Raw genomic sequence first — 19,607 nt, 5'->3', positions numbered from 1 at the left:
AAATACAATTAAAAACGCGACAAATAATAATACTTTCCATTTCCCCTTTCACATATTTCTTGGTGATTCTGACATAATCTTGGAGGGTTCTAAGTGTAATATCATAATGATATAATTTCCCTTAATGAAATATGAATAATTCTTTCTAGTTCCGTTATATTCCTAAAATACCCTCACATAATCTTGAGTACCTGGAATATCATAATGATATATTTTCCATTAACTCCCGTCATAAATAAATAAATAATACTTTCCAGTTCTGGCATACCCCTGAGATACCCCGTGTTTGGTAAGGGAACGGTTTTTGGGTGGTGGGGGTGGGTTAGGGGGTTCCGAGTGGAATGGACCGGGACCGGCAACAGGTTCAACCCTTAGCCAGCGGAGCTTTTGGGCCCGAAAGCTGCGAGGACGTCAGCTGAGAGCGGCGATTGTGGGAGCTGCGCAGGCGTCGACTGCAACGGCGACTGCGACGGCGACGGCATCCGAGGCAGCGGCGGCGACAGAGGCTGCGGCGGACTTTTCGCCAGCGGATTTGGATTTGGCCAAAAAGGCGATTCAGTCTCAGTGCGCTGTTGTCGCTGCGGTAGGCGCTTCGCTTTTGGTTTTTAAACATTTTCAAACCGAAAAGACACCTTCCTTCTTTCTTGTTTTTGGTTTTTCGTGTGCTGTTTTTTTTTTTGTAATTTAATAATGTGCGGTGTGTGCGCGTGCTAGTGGTTTTTCCTGTTATTGGAAAATAGGAAAATATCGAAAATACAAATTCGGGGGCGGTGGTTGTGAGAGGAGAGAGGACTGAAAGTGGCCGGGTGGCCTGATGTCCCGATGTCCGAATGTCCTGGCCATGAATCGAGCCACGAATCAACAAATTAGGGGTTGTCCTGGTCGCGCGCGAGTGTGTGTGTGTGTCTGAGCTACACGGAGACAATTTGGGGATACTTTGAGTGGAATCTAAAATCTTTGTTATTAAAATTAAATGAATATATCCTGTGTTTTTTTTTGCTGTGTGCGTGAGTGTTTGACTAAGAATCAGGTGATGGTGAAAACATGACCTAATTCCGCTCAGCATCTTGGACATTTTAGCCAGGAACAGAACCAAAAATCGCGCTTAGAAAACCACCCCCGTAACCTTAACCCCCCGAACGCCGAAAGTCTCACCCTTAACCCTTAACCGAAGCACTTTGGTGGCTTCCTGTTTCCGCATTCTAATTAGATTGCCATCACTTGACAATTTGATTGCCAGCCGTCTTGATGAACTGTTCCTCATCCTCCTCCTTCTTCTTCTTCTCTTTCCGCCCCTCGAATTGCAGCGCCACCCGTTCCACCGCTCCACCACCACGCCCCCTAAGCGAACCCCAAGCGCTGCCCATCTGCCAGCAGCGGAATGGAGCAGCTGTGCTACCTGGCGCTGTGCGTCCTGCTGGCCATCGTCGTGCTCTACGGGCTCCTGGAGCTCCACTACTTCCTGCGCATGTGCCTCTGCGTGCTGCTGGCGCGGTTTGTGAAGAGGCGCTGCCACATCCTGGACGCCACCACGGTCAACGGTGAGTACGAGGGGGAATAGGATCCTTGGTCCTTAGGGGTAAGGAGGATAAGGGTCACTCTAAAATCATTCACATATCCAAAGAACTAACAATACTCAAGAATTATTTTTTTCCGCTTCCTCATAAAAATAAGAAAGCTTAAAACATCTTCAAATTTCTTAAGTATCGTGTGAAATTTAAATATATTACTGTTAAGGGTTTTTAATCATTGTTATTAAAAACCCTACAAATTAGAGCCTGAAGATTATCGATATTTTCGATATTTTGACAACATTGATTCGACTTTAATCATTGTTCTTAAAAATACTACAAATTAGAGCTTGCAAATTATCGATATTTTCGATATTTTGACAATATTAATTCGATAATATCGATGTTTTGGAGGGAAAACACAAAATAAATAACGAGAAATAGCAAACTGTCTACATATCCTCAGTTTCATATTGTTTCAAAATCATAAACTAAATTCAGAAGTCAAAAAGAACTTAGCACTTGGCTGCCAATAGATAATAAAAGAGATTTACGATCATATCTAGCAATTAAATATATTAAAACTTGTTCAAGTTGCAAATCGACAAATAGTTTAACAGTAATTGTGGAGCTTTAAGAGTGCATAATTATAGTTTTCGAGTGGCGCATGTGGGTTCTGTGTAGAGTGGACCATATACGTTCAAGTGCCAGCAAGATGGCTCTAAAGGTTATCACTCATACGCAGTGTTGGCTCTACGCCAATAGTTAAAGTTTATTTATTTTATGAAGGCAATTATTTGTTCTAGAGTTCTGGTTTAACAAGCCATTAAATATTGGATTCAAAGCAAGAGGGTTAAAGCTTTAAGAACTTAAAATCTTAATTTTTATGATTTTTAATAGTTCAATAATAGTATTTCCTAAATTCCTAATACAACCTTTTTAGGACTCTGCCTCACCAACGATGTGGACACCTTGTTGTACCACATGAACAACGCTCGTTACTTCCGTGAGCTGGACTTTGCCCGCGTGGACTTCTACGAGCGGACCAATCTGTACCGCACCATCACGGGAATGGGCGGTTCCGTGTTCCAGGGGGCGGCCACCATTCGCTACCGCCGCTTCATCCGCCCCTTCCACCGGTTTAACATTGTGTCGCGGGTGAGTTCAGGCTATAAAAAGAAAATATCACAAAAATAGAGCTTATTATTCAAAAACTTTATGTTTAAATATATCTAAAATATTATGATTTAATATCGTATAATAATATACATATTATAAAAATAGTGCTTATTATTCAAAATCTGTATACCTAAATATATCTTTTTTATTATAAGACTATAATATAATATAATAAATATTTATTAATATCTCAAATATTTAAGAAAAATGTAAAATTGTTATTCTGTTCCATGATTGCAATAAGAAACCTAAAAAGTTTGTATTATAAGCATTTATAATGAACCCAACAAATTTGTATTATTAGTATTTATAGCCCAACCAATTTGTCTTGTTAGTATTTATAATACAAATTCCATGGGTTCCTTTTTAACATGTTTAAAAAATGTTAAATAATTTTTTATTTAAAAATTCGAGAGTTCTTCTTATAACAACTAAATATCAATTAAACCTAAATATCAATTAAAATACTTCATCAATTTTTATCCTAACCTTCGATAAAAAATTAAGCTTAATTTAATTGAATACTTTTTAATTAAAATGTAGTCTCTATATTTAAATTCTTATACTTCCCCGTACTAATCCCGAATTCCCTCCCGTTTTAGATAATTTACTGGGACGAGCAGTCGCTGTTCATGGAGCATCGATTCGTGCGTCCTTCGGACAAGTTTGTCCACTGCATCGCCATCTGCCGCCAGCGGGTGATCGACGTGTCCATGGAGGCGGTGATGGCCGAACTTCTGCCCAGGACCTCCTCCAACGGATTCCGGGCGACGGCGTCGCCTTCGCTGGCTGCTCCCACGACGGCGGCTTCAGCGACGTCGGCGGCTGGCGGCATTAGCAATCCGGCGATGGACACTTCGCTGGCGGAGAATGGACATGGGACGACGAGCGGAGGCAGTGCCACGCCCACCGCGGCGGCAGCGGCGCACTGCCTCAAGCTGAAGCCCTCGCTGCCGCCGGAGCTGTCCAAGTGGATCGAGTACAACGATATGTCCAGCAAGAATCTGCGCAGCGGCTGCTGACTGGAGTCGTTGGAATCGCCAGCGGAAGCGCATGCGCAACCGGAAACGGAAACGGATACTCTAATATTAACCCACTTTTTTTTTGTTTTTGTCTCGCGTGCTTGTGCGTGTGTGTGTGCGTGCTAATGTGTGTGCTAATGTTTAATGTCTAAGTGTGCCCGTGGAATGTGTAAATTGTAAGCTATGTAAGTGTCTGTAAAACAAAACAACAACAAAAAACACCCGCCCTCTTTTGGCCTTAACTACTTGTATTGTATAATTACCTAGAGATCAACCACGCCCCCTAGAAACAAAAAAATACGAAAAACCAAACTAAGCCCCTTGGTAGTCCACAGTGTGTAAGTTACGATGTACAATGATTGTTTAGTAAAAGGAACAAAATAATGTAAAAACATGCCAGCAAATGAGAGATTTTCTTGGGTTTTCGGTTTTAGCGCCTAAAAGGAGGCTACAAAATAATAGGTGTAAAAAATTAATTTTAGGGTAAAAAATTGAAAGAAAAATGTGGAATAGTAAAATATTTTATAAACAAGTAAATAACTAAACATCCATAATTTAGTAAAGGGATTTTTTATACCTTTTCATGCTTTCCCCGTTTTCGGTTTCAGCGCCTAAAAGCAGGCTACAAAATAATAGGATAGAATAAATTTTTTATAGAAAAACTTGAAAAAAAACAAAATAATTTAAATAATTATGTGGGATTTTTGTAGACCTTTTCCCGCTTTGCTTACTCTTACGATTAGGCAGTACTAAAAACCCAATGGTAAATATTTTGCCAAGATTCCAAATCACCTGCTTAGAGCTTGTGATTAAACCCCATCTTGAACTTTCAGCAGCGGCCCTTTGAAACGCTGTCTATTCGGGTAATTTGCAGTTTGAATACAGCCAGGTGATCGCAGTTCGATGGCTAGTGTTTACACCTGATGACTATAATTTCAAGCGTTTACCTGTGAATTTGCTAATTACGCCACAACAGAGATTCCCACACATCAGCAAATAGCAATTGGAATTGAAATCAATCGATTGTTCAGTCAAACCGGGATTATCTTTGCAGGGGAAAAGCAAAAGAAGAAGGGCTTTTTCCAGTGTTGACCATAATTATTTGCCAAAAGTAGCTAAATCAATTATTTAAACTGGCTACTGCCCTTTTTGCGGTTAATTCTCAGTAACTGTCGAAAAATGACATCAATTGTCGTGTTGCCGAAGTAAAAAGTATTCTTACAGAAGTCACACTCTCAATCATTTACACTAGCTAATTACAGTATTTATTTAAGAAACTCAGGCGTTTGCTCGCAACATTTTATTTTTAACGAATGCTTAAATTGCGTATACGCCTAGTTCAACAGTATAAGTGTCTCCTAAGTTATGGGAATATAAATATAATTTATTTTTGTGTTTGGTATACTATGTTTAATACCTAATTATTAGTTTTAATTTATTGTTTTAAAAGAAGCGCTGGTTTTTCTTGTCTCTTGAAACACATTTAGTTTTGACTTGAAAATAGCCAAGCAATCAGCATTTTTTCTTTTCTCATTACCGCTTTGTCTTCTCATTATCGCTTCCACTGATTTCGTCTAGTGTTGTCGAATTGAATTGTTTCTAGCTATAATCGAGTACTAAATACAAGAAGCTAAAAAAAACGTAGTTCAGAAATTACATATAAGATATACATTTTAAATTTATCTGTGAAACTCTTTTTTTTAATGAAATAAAATATTTAACTATATAGGCAAAATTATTTTATTTGATTAAATAAAGAGTTTCATGACAAAATTTAAAATGTACATGTATTCTACAAATATTTCTATTTTAAATTATAATATAATTAATTGTAGCTTTGTTAACGTAAGGGATAACAAGTTATGTTCATTTCATAGGTTTTTTTTTATATTTTATTTTTTTAAATATATTACAAATATTTAGCTTTTAGCTGTGAAGTCATGTAAAGCTGACAGCACTGATTGCGTTGGCTAACTTTCGAGAGATTGCTTTCTTCTGCTTCGCAGTTGCGTTGTCTTCGCCTTTGCCAATCGCCAGTCTGCAGTCTACACTCTCCAGTCTTCAGTCTACAGTCTACAATCTTCAGTCGTCTGTGGTCTTGCTTCGCCTGCGGTTGTGTTGCTGCGTACCGCTCTACCCGATTCAACCGATTTCTACCTTTACCGCTTTCCCGCTCCGCTGGACCCGCTCGTCCCGCTGCTAGTTGCCAGCTGCAAATGTAAGTATATGGAAATCCAGCTGCTTGGCGAAGGGGTCAACCGATACAATTGACTTGCCCCACAACGGACTTTGTCGATCCGGTAAATCAGCACCAAAGTCTGATGCACACAGAAAAATGTTTACACTTTGTGATCTAAATCTATCTTTATAAACATATAACAATAATTTAAACCACTTTTTCTTTTTGAATGTTTCTAGAAATATAAATACAAATTTCAATAATAAAAAATATATTTTTTTAAGATAAATAAATAACAAAATATTAATAATTATTATCTTGAATTTTTGTAAAAACTTTCGCCGTCACTAACGGGTTTTCCCCTACTCTATTTTCAGTGGGAGTACCAACTTAGCCAAACTTCAAAGCCGCGATGTCTTGGCTAGTCCTGCTGCTGATCCTGTACGTGATCTGGGATGTCAACTACTTCATCCGCTGTGTGTTCACCGTGTTCGCGGGTCGCCTGTTCCAGCGGAAGCGCAAGGTGACGGACACGACGACGATCTACGGGCTGTGCACCTCGCAGGATGTGGACATCTTCATCCGGCACATGAACAATGCCCGCTATCTGCGGGAACTGGACTTTGCCCGCTTCCATTTCTACGCCCTCACCGGTCTGTATGAGCGCATCCGGGAGCGACGAGGTGGGGCTGTCCAGGGTGCCAGTAGTGTGCGCTACCGCCGCACCATACCCATCTTCCATCCGTACAAGATCCAGACGAAGCTGGTCTGGTGGGACGACAAGGCCATCTACTTGGAGCAGCAGTTCGTCACCCTCTCCGACGGCTTCGTGCGGGCGGTGGCCATGTCCAAGCAGAACATCACCAACTGCAACGTTCTCGAGGTCCTGAAGACCTATCCGGAGACCGCCCAGCGGCCGGAGAAGCCCGAGGAGCTCAAGCTCTGGCTGGACGCCATCGAACTCTCCAGCCAGAAGCTGCGAAAGGACAAGTGAGCCGCCTGCTGAGCCACTAAATTGATGAATCTTGCCTCACTCACTTAGTTGCGTAACCCATTTTTTTTGAGTGCACTGTGGAAAAATGTTAGACTGATTTTTTACACTTTAAATTTGCATAACAAATAGAAAAACTGTAATATGCAATGTAAATACCATTTTCTATATAAAACCAGAAGTTTCAAATTCCAGATCTTAAACTAAATACCATAAATTCCTTGAATTTTTCCACAGTGCATTAACTATAACGAACAATTTGTAATAAGATATCACCTTAATAGAGTGGCCGAGTGGCTTATTAAATATAGTTGTTTTTTATAAACCAAATAATAATAATATTTTTGTTTTCTTAACACAAACTAATATGATAAATATTTTTAGTTCAACAGGCAAAATCCAAAACATTTCGTAGAAACGCATTTTTTGGGGTCGATGGAGTTTCTTTTCTCGACTTTCATTTATGCTAAGTTCGATATCACGCAACGCAAGGTTGGTGTGTCGATAAGTCGATGGATTGTTTATTTTTTTTTTTTTTGCTGCCTCCGTTATGGCACAGTTAATAGTTATTAATGCAGTCTGTTTTTTTGGTTATGCAACATTTAAAAACGAAACTGTTGACCGGATAGCCACCATAAGCAATTTGTCTGCAGAGTATGCAAAAACCGTGTTTGGTGAATTTTCATAAATAATGTGTATTGTCTCGAAATTTTCGTTATGTTGGGAATCCCAAGAAAAATAAACACAATATTCAAAGGAATTAATTATGATTTCTGATTTTTTTAGTGAATCTATTTAGGAAAAATTGTTAAAAATGTTAAAAAAAAAAAATAAGGTGCGCAGAAAAAAAAGCAATCCAAATCAGTTTCGAAAATACAATTATTTTTTTACCCAATTTTCTTATTTTTTTGCACTATGTGTTTTATGCGAAAAATGGCCAAAAATATACATTTTCAGGTTTGAATGCCCATCGATGGAGATCTGATCCCAATCAATTTGTTTCGAAATATTTCCCAGGTTTGTTTTATAAAACCGTTATATTTTAAGCCTTCTTGTCAGGGATTTCTAAGTTTTTATTCTCCATTTAGTTTTCTTTTTGTGCCTCTTTATTTTCTCACGATGCGAAGGTTCGTCGACCCTTCAAAGTGCACGTAATGACAAAAAATATTATTTTGCATTAGATTCCAATCTTTCATTTCCTTATTTTTAAGCTAATGATCGGCAAACAGCTGATTGTAGGACGTAATCCAAAGCGTAATCCGTGACGTCATGTCAGATGCAACAGCTGCACACACGGCGTATGAGTGCTGACCACTTCCACTTCCCGTCGCTTTTATTTGAAATCTCTCCATTTGTTGTGCTTCTTTCTCTTTGTTTTTTGTTTTTTGCTTATTTTCTGTTTGTGGTGCTTAGGCCGAAAAGTGGATCAAAACGTGACACTGAAATCTAAACATAAATCTCATTCATAAAGTATGCAGACGGCGCGCGCGTCGCTTTTCTAGCTCTCTTTTGGGGCCTCACGTACCACCAGACTGGATTCTCCCCAGAGCTTGACTCTCAGAGAGCGAGGGTCTCGGTGCAACTGTCGCCAGAAAAAACACGGACAAAAATATGCCCTTTATTCAAACAACATTTGAAATGCACTAAGATAGAGTTTGCGGGGTATTTAACCATTTTGGAATATTATTTGTTTTATTCCTACAAATAATTATAGGATCTTAACTAAAGCATAACATTTAAACCAATAAGATGAGTATTAATTGAAAATTCGTTAAAGTATTTATCTTAAACTTTCGGTATAGAAATGAAACTAATCTTTATATCAATAATATTTAGAATTTACTAGCTAAAGGCTTTATATTATTTAGTATTAAATCAATACCAAACTTTTATATTAAATCTAGTTTATTTTCAAGAGAACTCGTATTTTTTGATTGCTTTTTGGGTGTTCCTTTTTAATGATATATGTATAAAAACAAAATAAGATATTTGGGGACTCAAATCAATACTTATGAATATCAATTTCATGATTTGTCTCATTATTATTATTATTTTAAACAGCGATAATTAAGGTACAAGAAAAGAAATGTATATCTGAGGTCTTCTTCAAAGCCTATTAAGTGCACCCCCGATTTTTTGCGGTGTGTTACAACTTGCAACCGAAGCTACTTCGGCCGGACATTCGTGCCACTTCGGCTGCTGCGCTGGAACGTCGCTTCTTGACTATTTTTAAACAACGCAGAATTGTCAGTTTATTTTGAACAACCGCGGCGAGCGCATAGAATACGCAAAACGAATTTCGAATCCCCCCAAAAAATAAAAACCCTCCTTAGATCCGATTATCCGAATCAGAAGTGCAGAACCAAAGAAACGAACAGGAAATCGGAAATTCTTGTACAAATTAATTGGGCCAATTTGTTGTTTTTTTTCGAGTTCAATTCTGTGTTAAAAAGTGCAAATAAAAATCCTTAAAAAAATCTGCTATAATCCCGAGAACCACATATTTCGACCCATAGCCAAAGTAAATATCCTGTTTGTATATTATATACACATATGTACCTAGTATATAGAAAACCGATGCGGTGACAATAACAACGAACTTTTGCAGTTTATTGACAGCAGCAGCAGCAACAACCACAAAAACCAGATTGAAAGCAAACAACAAACAACAAGCAACAACTTGAAGTAATTTGCAACTGAAAAGAAATGCGGCAATGGGGCACAAACAAAGTATAAACACATAGATTGGCCGATCGGCCAGTAAGGCCAGCGACAACAACAACAACAATAGCAAAACTCTGAAAAGCCACAAACAACAAAAAGAGAAAACTTTTCGTGGACGACACTTTGAAAGACCCACAAAAAAAAAAGCGCAAAAGCAACGATTAAGGGGAGGTCTCAATGGTCAGATGGTGAAAATCTTTTTCAGAGCGACAGATCTTGTTGTTGTTGTTGTTGTTGTTGTTGTTGCTGCTGCTGCTAGCGGATCTGTGCAATGCCAACTTTACCCACTGGTTTTTACTGCTGCTCACTACAGTACTCTCTCTTTATATACCATTCTCCCCTGATCTTTTGTGATCTTTGTCTGGAAATTACGAAATATTACACATTTGTGTCATCATTTTCGGTAACTCTTAATCTTGGGAAGGGGTTAAAACATTTATTTTACTGTATGATTTTTATCTTTTGATTAATTTTTGGTTCTAAGGATAACTGTCTTTAGTGAAGAATTTCTTACGAAATATTACACATTTGTGTCGTCATTTTTAGTAAGTTTTTAACTAAGAAATAAGATAAATAATTTAGTTTACTATATGATAATATTTTTTAGTTCTAAGGATCAGATTCTTAACATAGAAATTATTTCTTGGCATAGATTTAATTTCTCCTAATATTTCTTCAGAACTACTCATTAAAACAGCCTGAAAATATTCCCAGAAAATTAAAAGTAAAAGATTTTGTAATAATGAAAAGCACATACTTTTTAATTGGTGTAAAAGCATTTCAATCAATGGATGTCAAATAATATCACACTTCAATTTGCGTTTGGAAAACCGTAACGCTAACCGATTTACCCTATTACCTTTGCGATTAGCTCGACTTTTGGGTAAACGAAAACAATTTTAGATTTTTGCTGGCATCATTTTCCTGGCATAAATCACTCTGCCACATCCACATCCACATCCGCAGCATCCCAGATCCAGCTACTCGAATTATGATAAATGCTAGTGCTTGGTGGATAGTGTATAGTGTGTACGCTATACAAGGTATGTGGTGTGTAGTGTATAAGGACGGTGGGGGAATGGTGGGTGTAGTAAATCGCAAATTTTCAGCGTCAAATGCCATTAAGCCAGTCCGCGTTATTGAGTTAAATTGGAAAATAAGCGAGCGACAGTTGCTCTCGTTGTTCTTGTTTTTGTGTGCCTTGTGCAATTGCTCGCACTTGGAGACGACAAACTGGGAATGGGAATGGGAATGGGAATCGGAATGGAACTGAACTGAAAAACCACAGCATACCATGGACATGGACAGCCCAGACCCATTACCCCGCCCATTCCCGCTTATTATTTGCACTATTTCATTATTATTATGTTCGGGGGGGCGGACGATCATCATCATCGCGGATGATAGTTATTCCAATTATATGGCTCGACCCTCGAGCGGACATTCCGAGTCCAAATCTGAGTCCGAAGGGGTTACGAGATCGTAGGAGGATCGAGATTTGGAGGCGCGTGCTCCTCGGGGACTTCAAGTTCAGATCCATTAGCAAGGTTAATTATCCGATTATTTCTAATGACTTGCATTTCTTTTAAGACGGAAAATTAAAAGCTTTAGAATATATTTATTAATATCTAAATATTTGCAATCCTGCAAGAAATATAGCTAATTGTAAAGCCCCTTAAAAACCAACAGTGCATTTCAAAAGAAACCCTATTTCTCTCCTTTTATTTTGGCAGTATTGCCGCTTCACACGCAATCTTTTTTGAACACGAATTTTCCCAGATTCATGGAGCTCGATTGCAAAAAAACATGTGATCATTAGCATGAAGCCAATTCTGTGGGTGCTGCGGCTTCTTTTATGGGAAAGTCATGAGAAGAATGCAAATTTTGGCCATTCAACTTTTGATTCTCTACACTTTTGCAAGTTGGCGTTTTTTTTATTATTTCTATGGAGACTTTTAATCTATAACATTTTTTAGAGTCAGCCTTGAATGCATTTTCGCCTTAAATAGTTTAAATAGTTTAAATAAACAAATGAGGACATCCATTTATTTGTTCATCTGCTTCGGTGACCATGGACATTGCTGCTGTTAATTTTGTAGTTTTTATTTGTTTCGTTTTTTTTGTTTAGTTATTGTTTTCATTCAATCATGGAAAATATTTGCATAAACGAGTGCCCATCCATGTGTGGACATTTGTGCATATTATTGCATTTGTGCAGCAGCTGCAATTGCTTAACCAAACGCCCCCGCTGGCAAACACGCTGGGTACTCTGGTTATCTGGTTACATTACAGACCAAAGGAAATGCCAATGAAAGGCACACAAATAATAAATATAGTAATAACTAAAAGAGAGACATGCAAAAATAAATGAATATTTCAAATATTTATTATTTGAAAGCAACAAATCGCTCGTTGAATATATGATTATATGCGATTATCGAAATAAGATTGTTTTCTATTTAGGGATAGGGTTCTTGAGGTGATATACTAGACCTGCCTGAAACTTTTGGTTGCTTTTCAGATCCCGCCATGGGCAATGCCGGCTATACCTGCATACGCCGCACTTTCTGCTGGCTCAACATCATTCTTTGGGTAAGTTATAAAATCAAAAACCTTTTAAATGTCAAAATAGGTGTCTAAAAGTAGGCAACAATATATTTTAACCAAAAAGTGATATGAATTTATACAGGATGTCGAATATCCTTTATTCACTGCATACTTTTAGACACATATTTTAATGTTTAAAAGTGATTTTAAAAACCTAGTTATTATTTCTGTGGCATTTAATTCGTTTAAATTTAGTTTCTCAGATTTTCCAAATAATTTTTAGAATTTTCATAGAACTGAAAATAAATAACCTAATATTTCTAGGATGATTTTAAACATGAAATATAGCTTTTGAATTTTTTTTTTCTGAGTGCAGATGCTGCGGACGGATATGCAGCATCAGAAACAGAGCATAAACATATGGGAGGTGGTATTGGAATGGGAATCTGTTTCAGAATCAGAAGGTAGAACAGCTAATCAGAGCCATAACTTTGCCGTCGTCTGCAGCGGAAGTGTCTTTGTGTCTTTGTGACAGCATGTTGCATTGTCTGAGCGCCTGCCATTGACTTTTTGCCTTTGGTTTTGGGTTTGTTTTTGGTTTCAGTTTCAAACTCTACTTTGACTTTGACTTTGGCGGCGAGCTTGCTTTCAGCTCTCTGAATCTGCAGATGCAGCTGCAGCTGCAGCTTCCGGCCCCATGAAAGTACCTCCCCCCCTCCACAAATGTCACATGTCAGCCTTTAATGACATGCAACAGTTGTGCCTCGTCTTCAGTCTTCAGCTGCATTCAACTGCCAATCGGGGGATTTATCTGATTTACCTTTCAGCAGGATAGATCCTTCAGCGAATCAGCTGCATCAATGGCAATTATTCAATGTTTGTGTCTAAATTTTCCCATTCGAAGTTGTAGAAGTTGACTTTGATTTATTCAGAAAATTTATAAATAATAGGTACACCGAAAAAAACAAATCATAGAAACTAAACTATTCGTTCATTAATTCTAAGCCATTAAGTTTTAAAAATATTTTAAAAGAATGAGTATTAAATGAATACTTTCGGAGGTTTTAAAATTAAACTTTCGGCTTAGAATTTAAACGTAAAAATATAAACTTAAGAATATTTAGTATAAAACGAATACTGTACCATATAAATACCATACTTTAACACAAGGCTTAGTATATTTTAAATACAACGAGTTTTAAGAGTTAAACTATGGTTTTTTTTTGGATGTAGATTATATTGAAAAGGTCTCTTATAAATGGTAAAATGCATTTTTGTGTTCTTAATCACAACTATATTTGGCCAAGGGAAATGCAGTTCCCTCTCTCTTTTTCTGTTCGAGCATTCTGCATGGCAATTTGCTGCCTTTCTAATTTCCCATTTCCATTTTTGATTTCTGACTGCAGCTGTGTAGCTGTGCGTTTTTAGGAGCCGGACTGTGGCTGCGTCTGAGCTACGAGGGCTACGCCACCCTGCTGCCCCAACACGCCGGCCTGAGTGCGGACACCATCTTCATGGGCATCGGGGGCACCGGGTTCGTGGTCAGCTTCTTCGGCTGCTGCGGCGCCTGGGTGCAATCCCGCTGCCTCCTGGTACTGGTGAGTAAACACTGCAAAAAATACTGGTTTCTAAGGGTAATCTGAATTATAAAGCTCCATGCTAACATCTATAGTTTATAGTGGCAAATTTAAAACTAAAAAGAAGATACCATTAAATAAAAAAATAAGATCTGATAAATATTTTTAATCTACAGTATTTTTGAAATATTCGTACACTTAAAAATATTTTTAACTGAATTTATTTTTCTACCATATTGTTCAATCCAAAAAATATTGTTCCGAAAATGGCATTCATGTCGTATGAGTGATTTATATAACATTGCATATTTCGATAATTCTTCAACTCAATATTATCATTAACAAATATTTTTGCATCGAATCTATTACGTTAATTTCAATTATATTATAATGTTTAAAAAGAAACCATTTGGTTAACTATTTTTAATACAAAGAACATCCATGTCGTATGAGTAATTTTTTTTTAAATTGCATACTTCAATGATTCCTTCACTCAATACTATCATTTTTAAAGGCTTTCAAACCGAATTTACAATCTTATTTTATTTGTAATTTAACAAATAATAGTTGTAAAATATTTCTACAAAATTGGCACTCATGTCGTATGAGTGATATTTTTTTAATTGCATAAATCGAATCGAATCAATTACCTTAAATTTAATTATTGTATAATTATGGTTTTCTTCGACATCCTCTATGATTTACATAAGCAACAATATTTATTTAAGGTTTATTTCGGTTTATTCTAATCAATTAATTTCTCTCTGTGCACTCCATACGATACCATATCTGCCCCCGGTTCCACGGCTCCAAACAGTACTTCATGCTGATTGTGATGCTGTTCATGAGCGAGTTCCTGGTGGGCTCGATCGCCTTTCTCTTCCGCGGCGGCTTGGGTCGGACTTTGGCCAACGAGCTGCGCTTCGGGATCGAGCGGCACTACAACACCAGCGACCGGGGATCTTTGGTGGCGCCTTCGGTGGCCTCCATTTGGGACAGTGTGCAGCATTCGGTGAGTGGCGCCCTTTCCTTTTTGCTAGCATATTTTTAAAAGAAATCGTTGGCCCCCTTTTTTGCAGTTTGAGTGCTGCGGCGTTTCCTCGTACGAGGATTGGTACGACATCCAGTCGTGGCCGGGAAAACGCTGGGTGCCCGAGTCCTGCTGCAGGACCCTCTATGACCAGCGCCAGGTGCTCACCGAAGGATCCGGCGACGGAATGATGCGCGCTGACTGCGGCAGGTGGGTGATACCATTTCAGATTTCATATATATATTTTAACAGTAAAATTAAAATCATAAAATAACAAAATCATTTTGATTTATTAAATTAAAAAAAAGATGTATAAAAAGAAAGTTAAAAATTCCAAAGCAATCGTAGAAATTTTGAAACCACCGAAAAGCTGTCAAAAAGTATGCTATGATTATGTTATTTTACTCGGAAAACCTAAAATTTTCTAGTATACTTTTAGGCACCTAATAACTGATCGCTTTTTTGACCAACTATTGTCCGTATTTTGTTTGCAAATTAGGTATATTCTAAATTAATATAATAGGACCTATAAAAAACGGTCAGTAGCAAATTTCACCCAGAACGGATTGACATAAAAATCTAAAAAAAAATCACATTAATTCCTAAAATAACACGGAGCCGCGTGTGAGGTACAAATTAGAACAATAAACGACTCCCAAGTGCCCCAAAATTCGATTTTTTTTTAAATTCTTTCTTGTATTTAATATATTTTATAAAAAAAATATAATATTTTTTATCCCCTCTTTTCAGATCCGAGAATCCGTCGCTGTGGTGGGACAAAGGCTGCGCCCATTCGCTGCAGAGCTGGTTTACGGGTCAACTGAACGTTGTGGGCGCCGTGGGACTGGGGATCGCCTTTGTCCAGCTCTTCGGGCTGATCACCTCGATGCTGCTGTTCTGCACGGTGAAGCACAAACGGGCCTCGGACACCTACAAGTCGTACTCCCCGTCTATCGATCCCCAGACCCGCACCAGCAGTTGGGAGGATTGAACGCGCCTGTAACTGGGCGGTGGACGAACTTCTAAATTGGGGGGAGGGTTCGGGGTCGGAATCGAATCCCCCCAAACTCTGTCGCTATCTCTATGTTCTTTTTGTTAACTCTCCTAGTTTCTAATTCATTCTGCGAAATGTGCCAAAAATTAATTTAATTCAAAGTGTATTTTTTTGTTTTTTTATTTGTAATCTGTAGGCGAAGACATATCGAACAAAATTTAGGGGGCTAAGATGGTGTTGGCTCCAAGTGACCAAATCACACATTTACCAAGATGATTAGTTAGCGGTGTATCCATATTGTGATGTGCTCTCTAGTAGTATATAGTATATGGCCCAAGACCCGTACAGTGCGTTTCATACTTATCTGGCAAGCAGAGTTACCAGCTAGTGTGAACGGGGCTTAGGACCAACAAAATATGCTCGTAACCCTTTAACTAAAACAATATGTAACCTATACTATACAATTATACTTATGTTACTTTATGGAACTTTGTAGTATTCGAAATAGCAGAAACCGCAACTGCCCGAAAAGCATGAAAACCCAGAAGACGAAGAGGAATACAATGAGGAAGAGAAAGAGGGAGGGGAATAGTTAAAGCAAATATTATTACTACTATGAGTATGATTATTTTATTTATACATACAAATATATTTATATATCGAAATACATTCCTACACAACATGTTCGTGTTAAGTTACAAATAAATTAAAGTATTTATTTAAATTACAAACAAAAAGTAATAGTTTTCTTCTATAAGTAGTGAAGTGCCGTTAAAGGCCCACCAATTTGCCACCGATGATATCCAATTGAGCGGTAATTCCCTTCGTAACGCTGCGCGCCAGCTCTTTGGGTTTCTGCAAGAGAAAAGTGGGAGAGTTGGAAAGGGGGAAGAGAGTGGTCAAGAGAGAGGGAAAGCGGGAACTGACCTTGGTCAAAACAAACATACGACTAGTTGCATAAGCAGTGCCAACAAGCAGTAGAGCTGCTCATCTGGCTTTCTTTTGCTGCCAAATCTAGCTATTTTAAAGCTATATATCTGAAGAACTTTTTAGATAGCCAAGTATGTCGATTTTGGGTTTTACAATATGGTGAATAATTTTGAAAATTTATCTAACGAGTTTCTAATATTTAAAATACTTCTTGAGCTTCAGATTCGGATTTAAAAAGGTATATTTTTCACCATATTTTGATTTTTTCAAAGAATTCTGAATAGATATTACGTATAACTAAATTTATGGAATTTTTGTAACAATTGGTTTTCAATTTGTTACAATTACTAATCAAAATTCGTTAGTGTTTTTAAATATTGTATGCAATATCCAAATTTTAAATGACAGTGGGAAATATTTTTAATGCTTAACCAATTGAGCAGATGTAAGGTATTCAAGATATTTTCTTCTCAAGATAGGTAAATTTTTTAAAAACATTTTTCTGTTTTATCTGCTCAAGGGGAGCAGCACTGGCGAAGAGATCACCGGTTGGATTGGACAATCAGTGACTCAAACTGCACTGGGCGGGGATTATGCAACGCGTGTGTGCGAATGGATCCACCGTGGAAATAAGGCAAGCAAACATAGACACGACACGACGAAAAAAAGAAATAAGCAAAGCCATTTCGGCACTCACCTGTATGAAGGTGTTGAGCAGGTTGGAAAAGGCCTCGTAACCGTTGACAATGGATCGCGAGATGCCGTCGAACATGTCGCCATTGTTGCCGTACTTTTCGTGCTCGCTGATCGAATCCAAAATGGGAACGGGCTGCGATCGAAATGGGAGTTAATTGGGTCGATCCAATGGGGTATATCCATATGCAGCAGCCTCACTTACCTGGGCCAAATCGGCCAACTTCTTCTGGCTATTATCGTACACACTCAACACCTTCGAGGGAATGGCCTCCTGCTCCAGATTCACCGATTCCGCCGTTTTTGCCGGAGTTGGCAAAAGGGAGATCTGCCGAAAAAAAGGGGTGGGTTGTTTGGATATTTTTAGAAATAAGTATCTCTTAAATTTACAACATATTTATTTAACCAACTAAATAAGTTAGAATACTCTGATAATTTAAAATGCATTTTTGGACTGCACTTTGTAATAATATATTTAAACCAGAAAACGTTATTAAAAATAATTTAGTACTTTTATTTTAAGGAGCCTTAAGGGATTTTTATTTATTTCCTTAAACCAATTAGCTGCATTTTGTAGTCAAGAGTAAATATTATTTATTTTCCAAATTCGCACATATTTATATATGTACTTTGTGAATAAAAATAATGCTAATATTTGACTTTAAAAAAAATAAAAATTGCAGTTGTCTTTTTAAAATAATTGTGTCAAATAACTCTTATTGAATTTAAAATGAATCTTAATTTTAGAAACTTTTTAGCTTGTTAACAAATCTTTTCATGGATGCCATTGAGTGCTGGGAAAAGCAAACAAATCATAAGTGCTTGTAAAGTCCCACTATTGCCATTGGTTGTTATGTGTTTTGGTGATGTTTTCCGGCCTCTGACCTTGGCTGGCTGGATGCACATGCAATTGACCTCCGACTCACCTTGAACCCGGCCTCGCTGGCCTCCGCTTGCGTGGATTCCGCGTCGCTGTCGGCGGCATCAAAGGCATCTTGGGCCCCAAAGTCTGCGGCCGAGACGCGGGCGTCGATGGGCGTGGCGCCATCGGGCGTGGCAGGAGCAATGGGCGTGGCGGCGATGCAGTGCATCATGAGTGCCGAAAGGAGCAGCAGAAGATGCACCTTCACAGGTAGCCTACTCATCTTGTTATCTTCTTTATTTCGAGATATTTCTAAAGGGAATACACTTTGCCAAGACAAATCCAAATCCAGCTGCAAATCCCACCTAGAGGCTTCGATCCGAAGTCCGTCGAGTCCAAAATTCAACTGAATGGTCGCGTCTGCGCAACGATTTTATTGGTTTAACCCGACCACGAGAGTCGCCGCTTTGGACATTGAGCCGCGATCGTTTTGGCTTCACTACAGTTTGGCTTTTAGAGCTTCGGATTCGGAGCTCAGGTTTTTCAGGGGGCTTTCGGGGGCCAACGACTTGCGAAGCCGCTGCAAAAGGGACAATAACGTTGCAAAAAACGTATAGGAAATGCATTTAATAAAGAAAACATGATATTAATAATCAAAGGCCTTTGACACTTGCTTGATTTTTGATTAACTAACTGGGCTTATTTTAAAAAGTCATGGCAATCTATAGAAAAACTTAAAGCATTACAATATTGTATGAAATTATATATTAATTGTATTGTAGAGCTTGAAAAATATCGACATTTCGATATTTTTAAACACAGATTTTTATCGGAAACATTGATGTTATTTTAACGTTTTAAAATCATTTTTAGATTTTGCTTTTTTTTCCTTAAAAACATCGATATTATCGATACAAAATGGTGATACTATATAGATATTTTTTAAGCTCTTGTGGGTGAGACATTATTTATAAAAATAAATCAAATTAAAGAAATCTAAAGAAATGTTATGCATTATTGAAACCCCTTCTCCAAGTCTCTATAGCCACACAAACTGATTTTCGAACAGTGTAGCGTATCGATTGTAATGGTAATGACAACAACAAAGCGGCATTAAAACGGTAACAATAACAACAAACAAACTCGAAACCGGCAACTTGTTGCTGTCAACAAATGTTGCCGCCATTCTGTCGCAACAATGAGGAAGGAAACTCGGTTTACTCAGTTAGTTGGTCAATCGGTAGCCGCCCCCTCGCCCCCGAAAAAAAAACCGCCCGCAATCCACCTGATGGTTGTGCAATTATGACTCCACACTAGGAGAAATATAATATAAATATTCCATATACAATAATCAAGTCAGCCCATTAA

The 19,607-nt window shown here is 38.0% G+C and overlaps 4 protein-coding genes across 6 annotated transcripts; 3 read left to right on the top strand and 1 right to left on the bottom strand.

Annotated features, from left to right (window-relative positions):
• The first annotated feature begins 513 nt into the window (after positions 1-513).
• Positions 514-4,015, top strand: LOC108065508 (protein THEM6). Of its 2 annotated transcripts, XM_017153509.3 has the most exons (4): positions 514-583; positions 1,308-1,541; positions 2,455-2,669; positions 3,293-4,015. In XM_017153509.3, exons 2-4 carry the CDS (start codon positions 1,382-1,384, stop codon positions 3,710-3,712), a joined length of 795 nt encoding a protein of 264 aa, XP_017008998.1. In that variant the 5' UTR covers positions 514-583; positions 1,308-1,381; the 3' UTR covers positions 3,713-4,015. The 2 variants fall into 2 exon arrangements, with proteins under 2 accessions (XP_017008998.1, XP_044251035.1); XM_044395100.2 differs by lacking the exon at positions 514-583 and having other exon boundaries at positions 996-1,541.
• A 1,731-nt stretch (positions 4,016-5,746) lies between these two features.
• On the top strand, positions 5,747-7,196 carry LOC108065495 (protein THEM6). Its single transcript, XM_017153493.3, has 2 exons — positions 5,747-5,930; positions 6,269-7,196. Exon 2 carries the CDS (start codon positions 6,304-6,306, stop codon positions 6,883-6,885), a length of 582 nt encoding a protein of 193 aa, XP_017008982.1. The 5' UTR covers positions 5,747-5,930; positions 6,269-6,303; the 3' UTR covers positions 6,886-7,196.
• Positions 7,197-9,143: 1,947 nt separating this feature from the next.
• On the top strand, positions 9,144-16,491 carry Tsp5D (Tetraspanin 5D). Of its 2 annotated transcripts, none has more exons than XM_017153826.3 (6): positions 9,144-9,403; positions 12,128-12,198; positions 13,560-13,751; positions 14,548-14,742; positions 14,810-14,970; positions 15,511-16,491. In XM_017153826.3, exons 2-6 carry the CDS (start codon positions 12,136-12,138, stop codon positions 15,749-15,751), a joined length of 852 nt encoding a protein of 283 aa, XP_017009315.1. In that variant the 5' UTR covers positions 9,144-9,403; positions 12,128-12,135; the 3' UTR covers positions 15,752-16,491. The 2 variants fall into 2 exon arrangements, with proteins under 2 accessions (XP_017009315.1, XP_017009316.1); XM_017153827.3 differs by lacking the exon at positions 9,144-9,403 and adding an exon at positions 11,137-11,153.
• LOC108065707 (uncharacterized) lies at positions 16,359-18,824 on the bottom strand. Its single transcript, XM_017153828.3, has 4 exons — positions 18,304-18,824; positions 17,583-17,705; positions 17,382-17,513; positions 16,359-16,609 (listed from the first exon to the last, which is right to left on the bottom strand). The coding sequence occupies exons 1-4, from the start codon at positions 18,520-18,522 to the stop codon at positions 16,526-16,528; spliced, it is 558 nt and encodes a 185-aa protein (XP_017009317.2). The 5' UTR covers positions 18,523-18,824; the 3' UTR covers positions 16,359-16,525.
• Between the last annotated feature and the right edge of the window lie 783 nt (positions 18,825-19,607).

This window comes from Drosophila takahashii, chromosome X (genome assembly GCF_030179915.1).
Source record: "Drosophila takahashii strain IR98-3 E-12201 chromosome X, DtakHiC1v2, whole genome shotgun sequence".
Lineage (NCBI taxonomy): Eukaryota > Metazoa > Arthropoda > Insecta > Diptera > Drosophilidae > Drosophila > Drosophila takahashii.
Note: the sequence above shows the minus strand (reverse complement) of the source record. Positions and strands in the feature narration are given on the sequence as shown.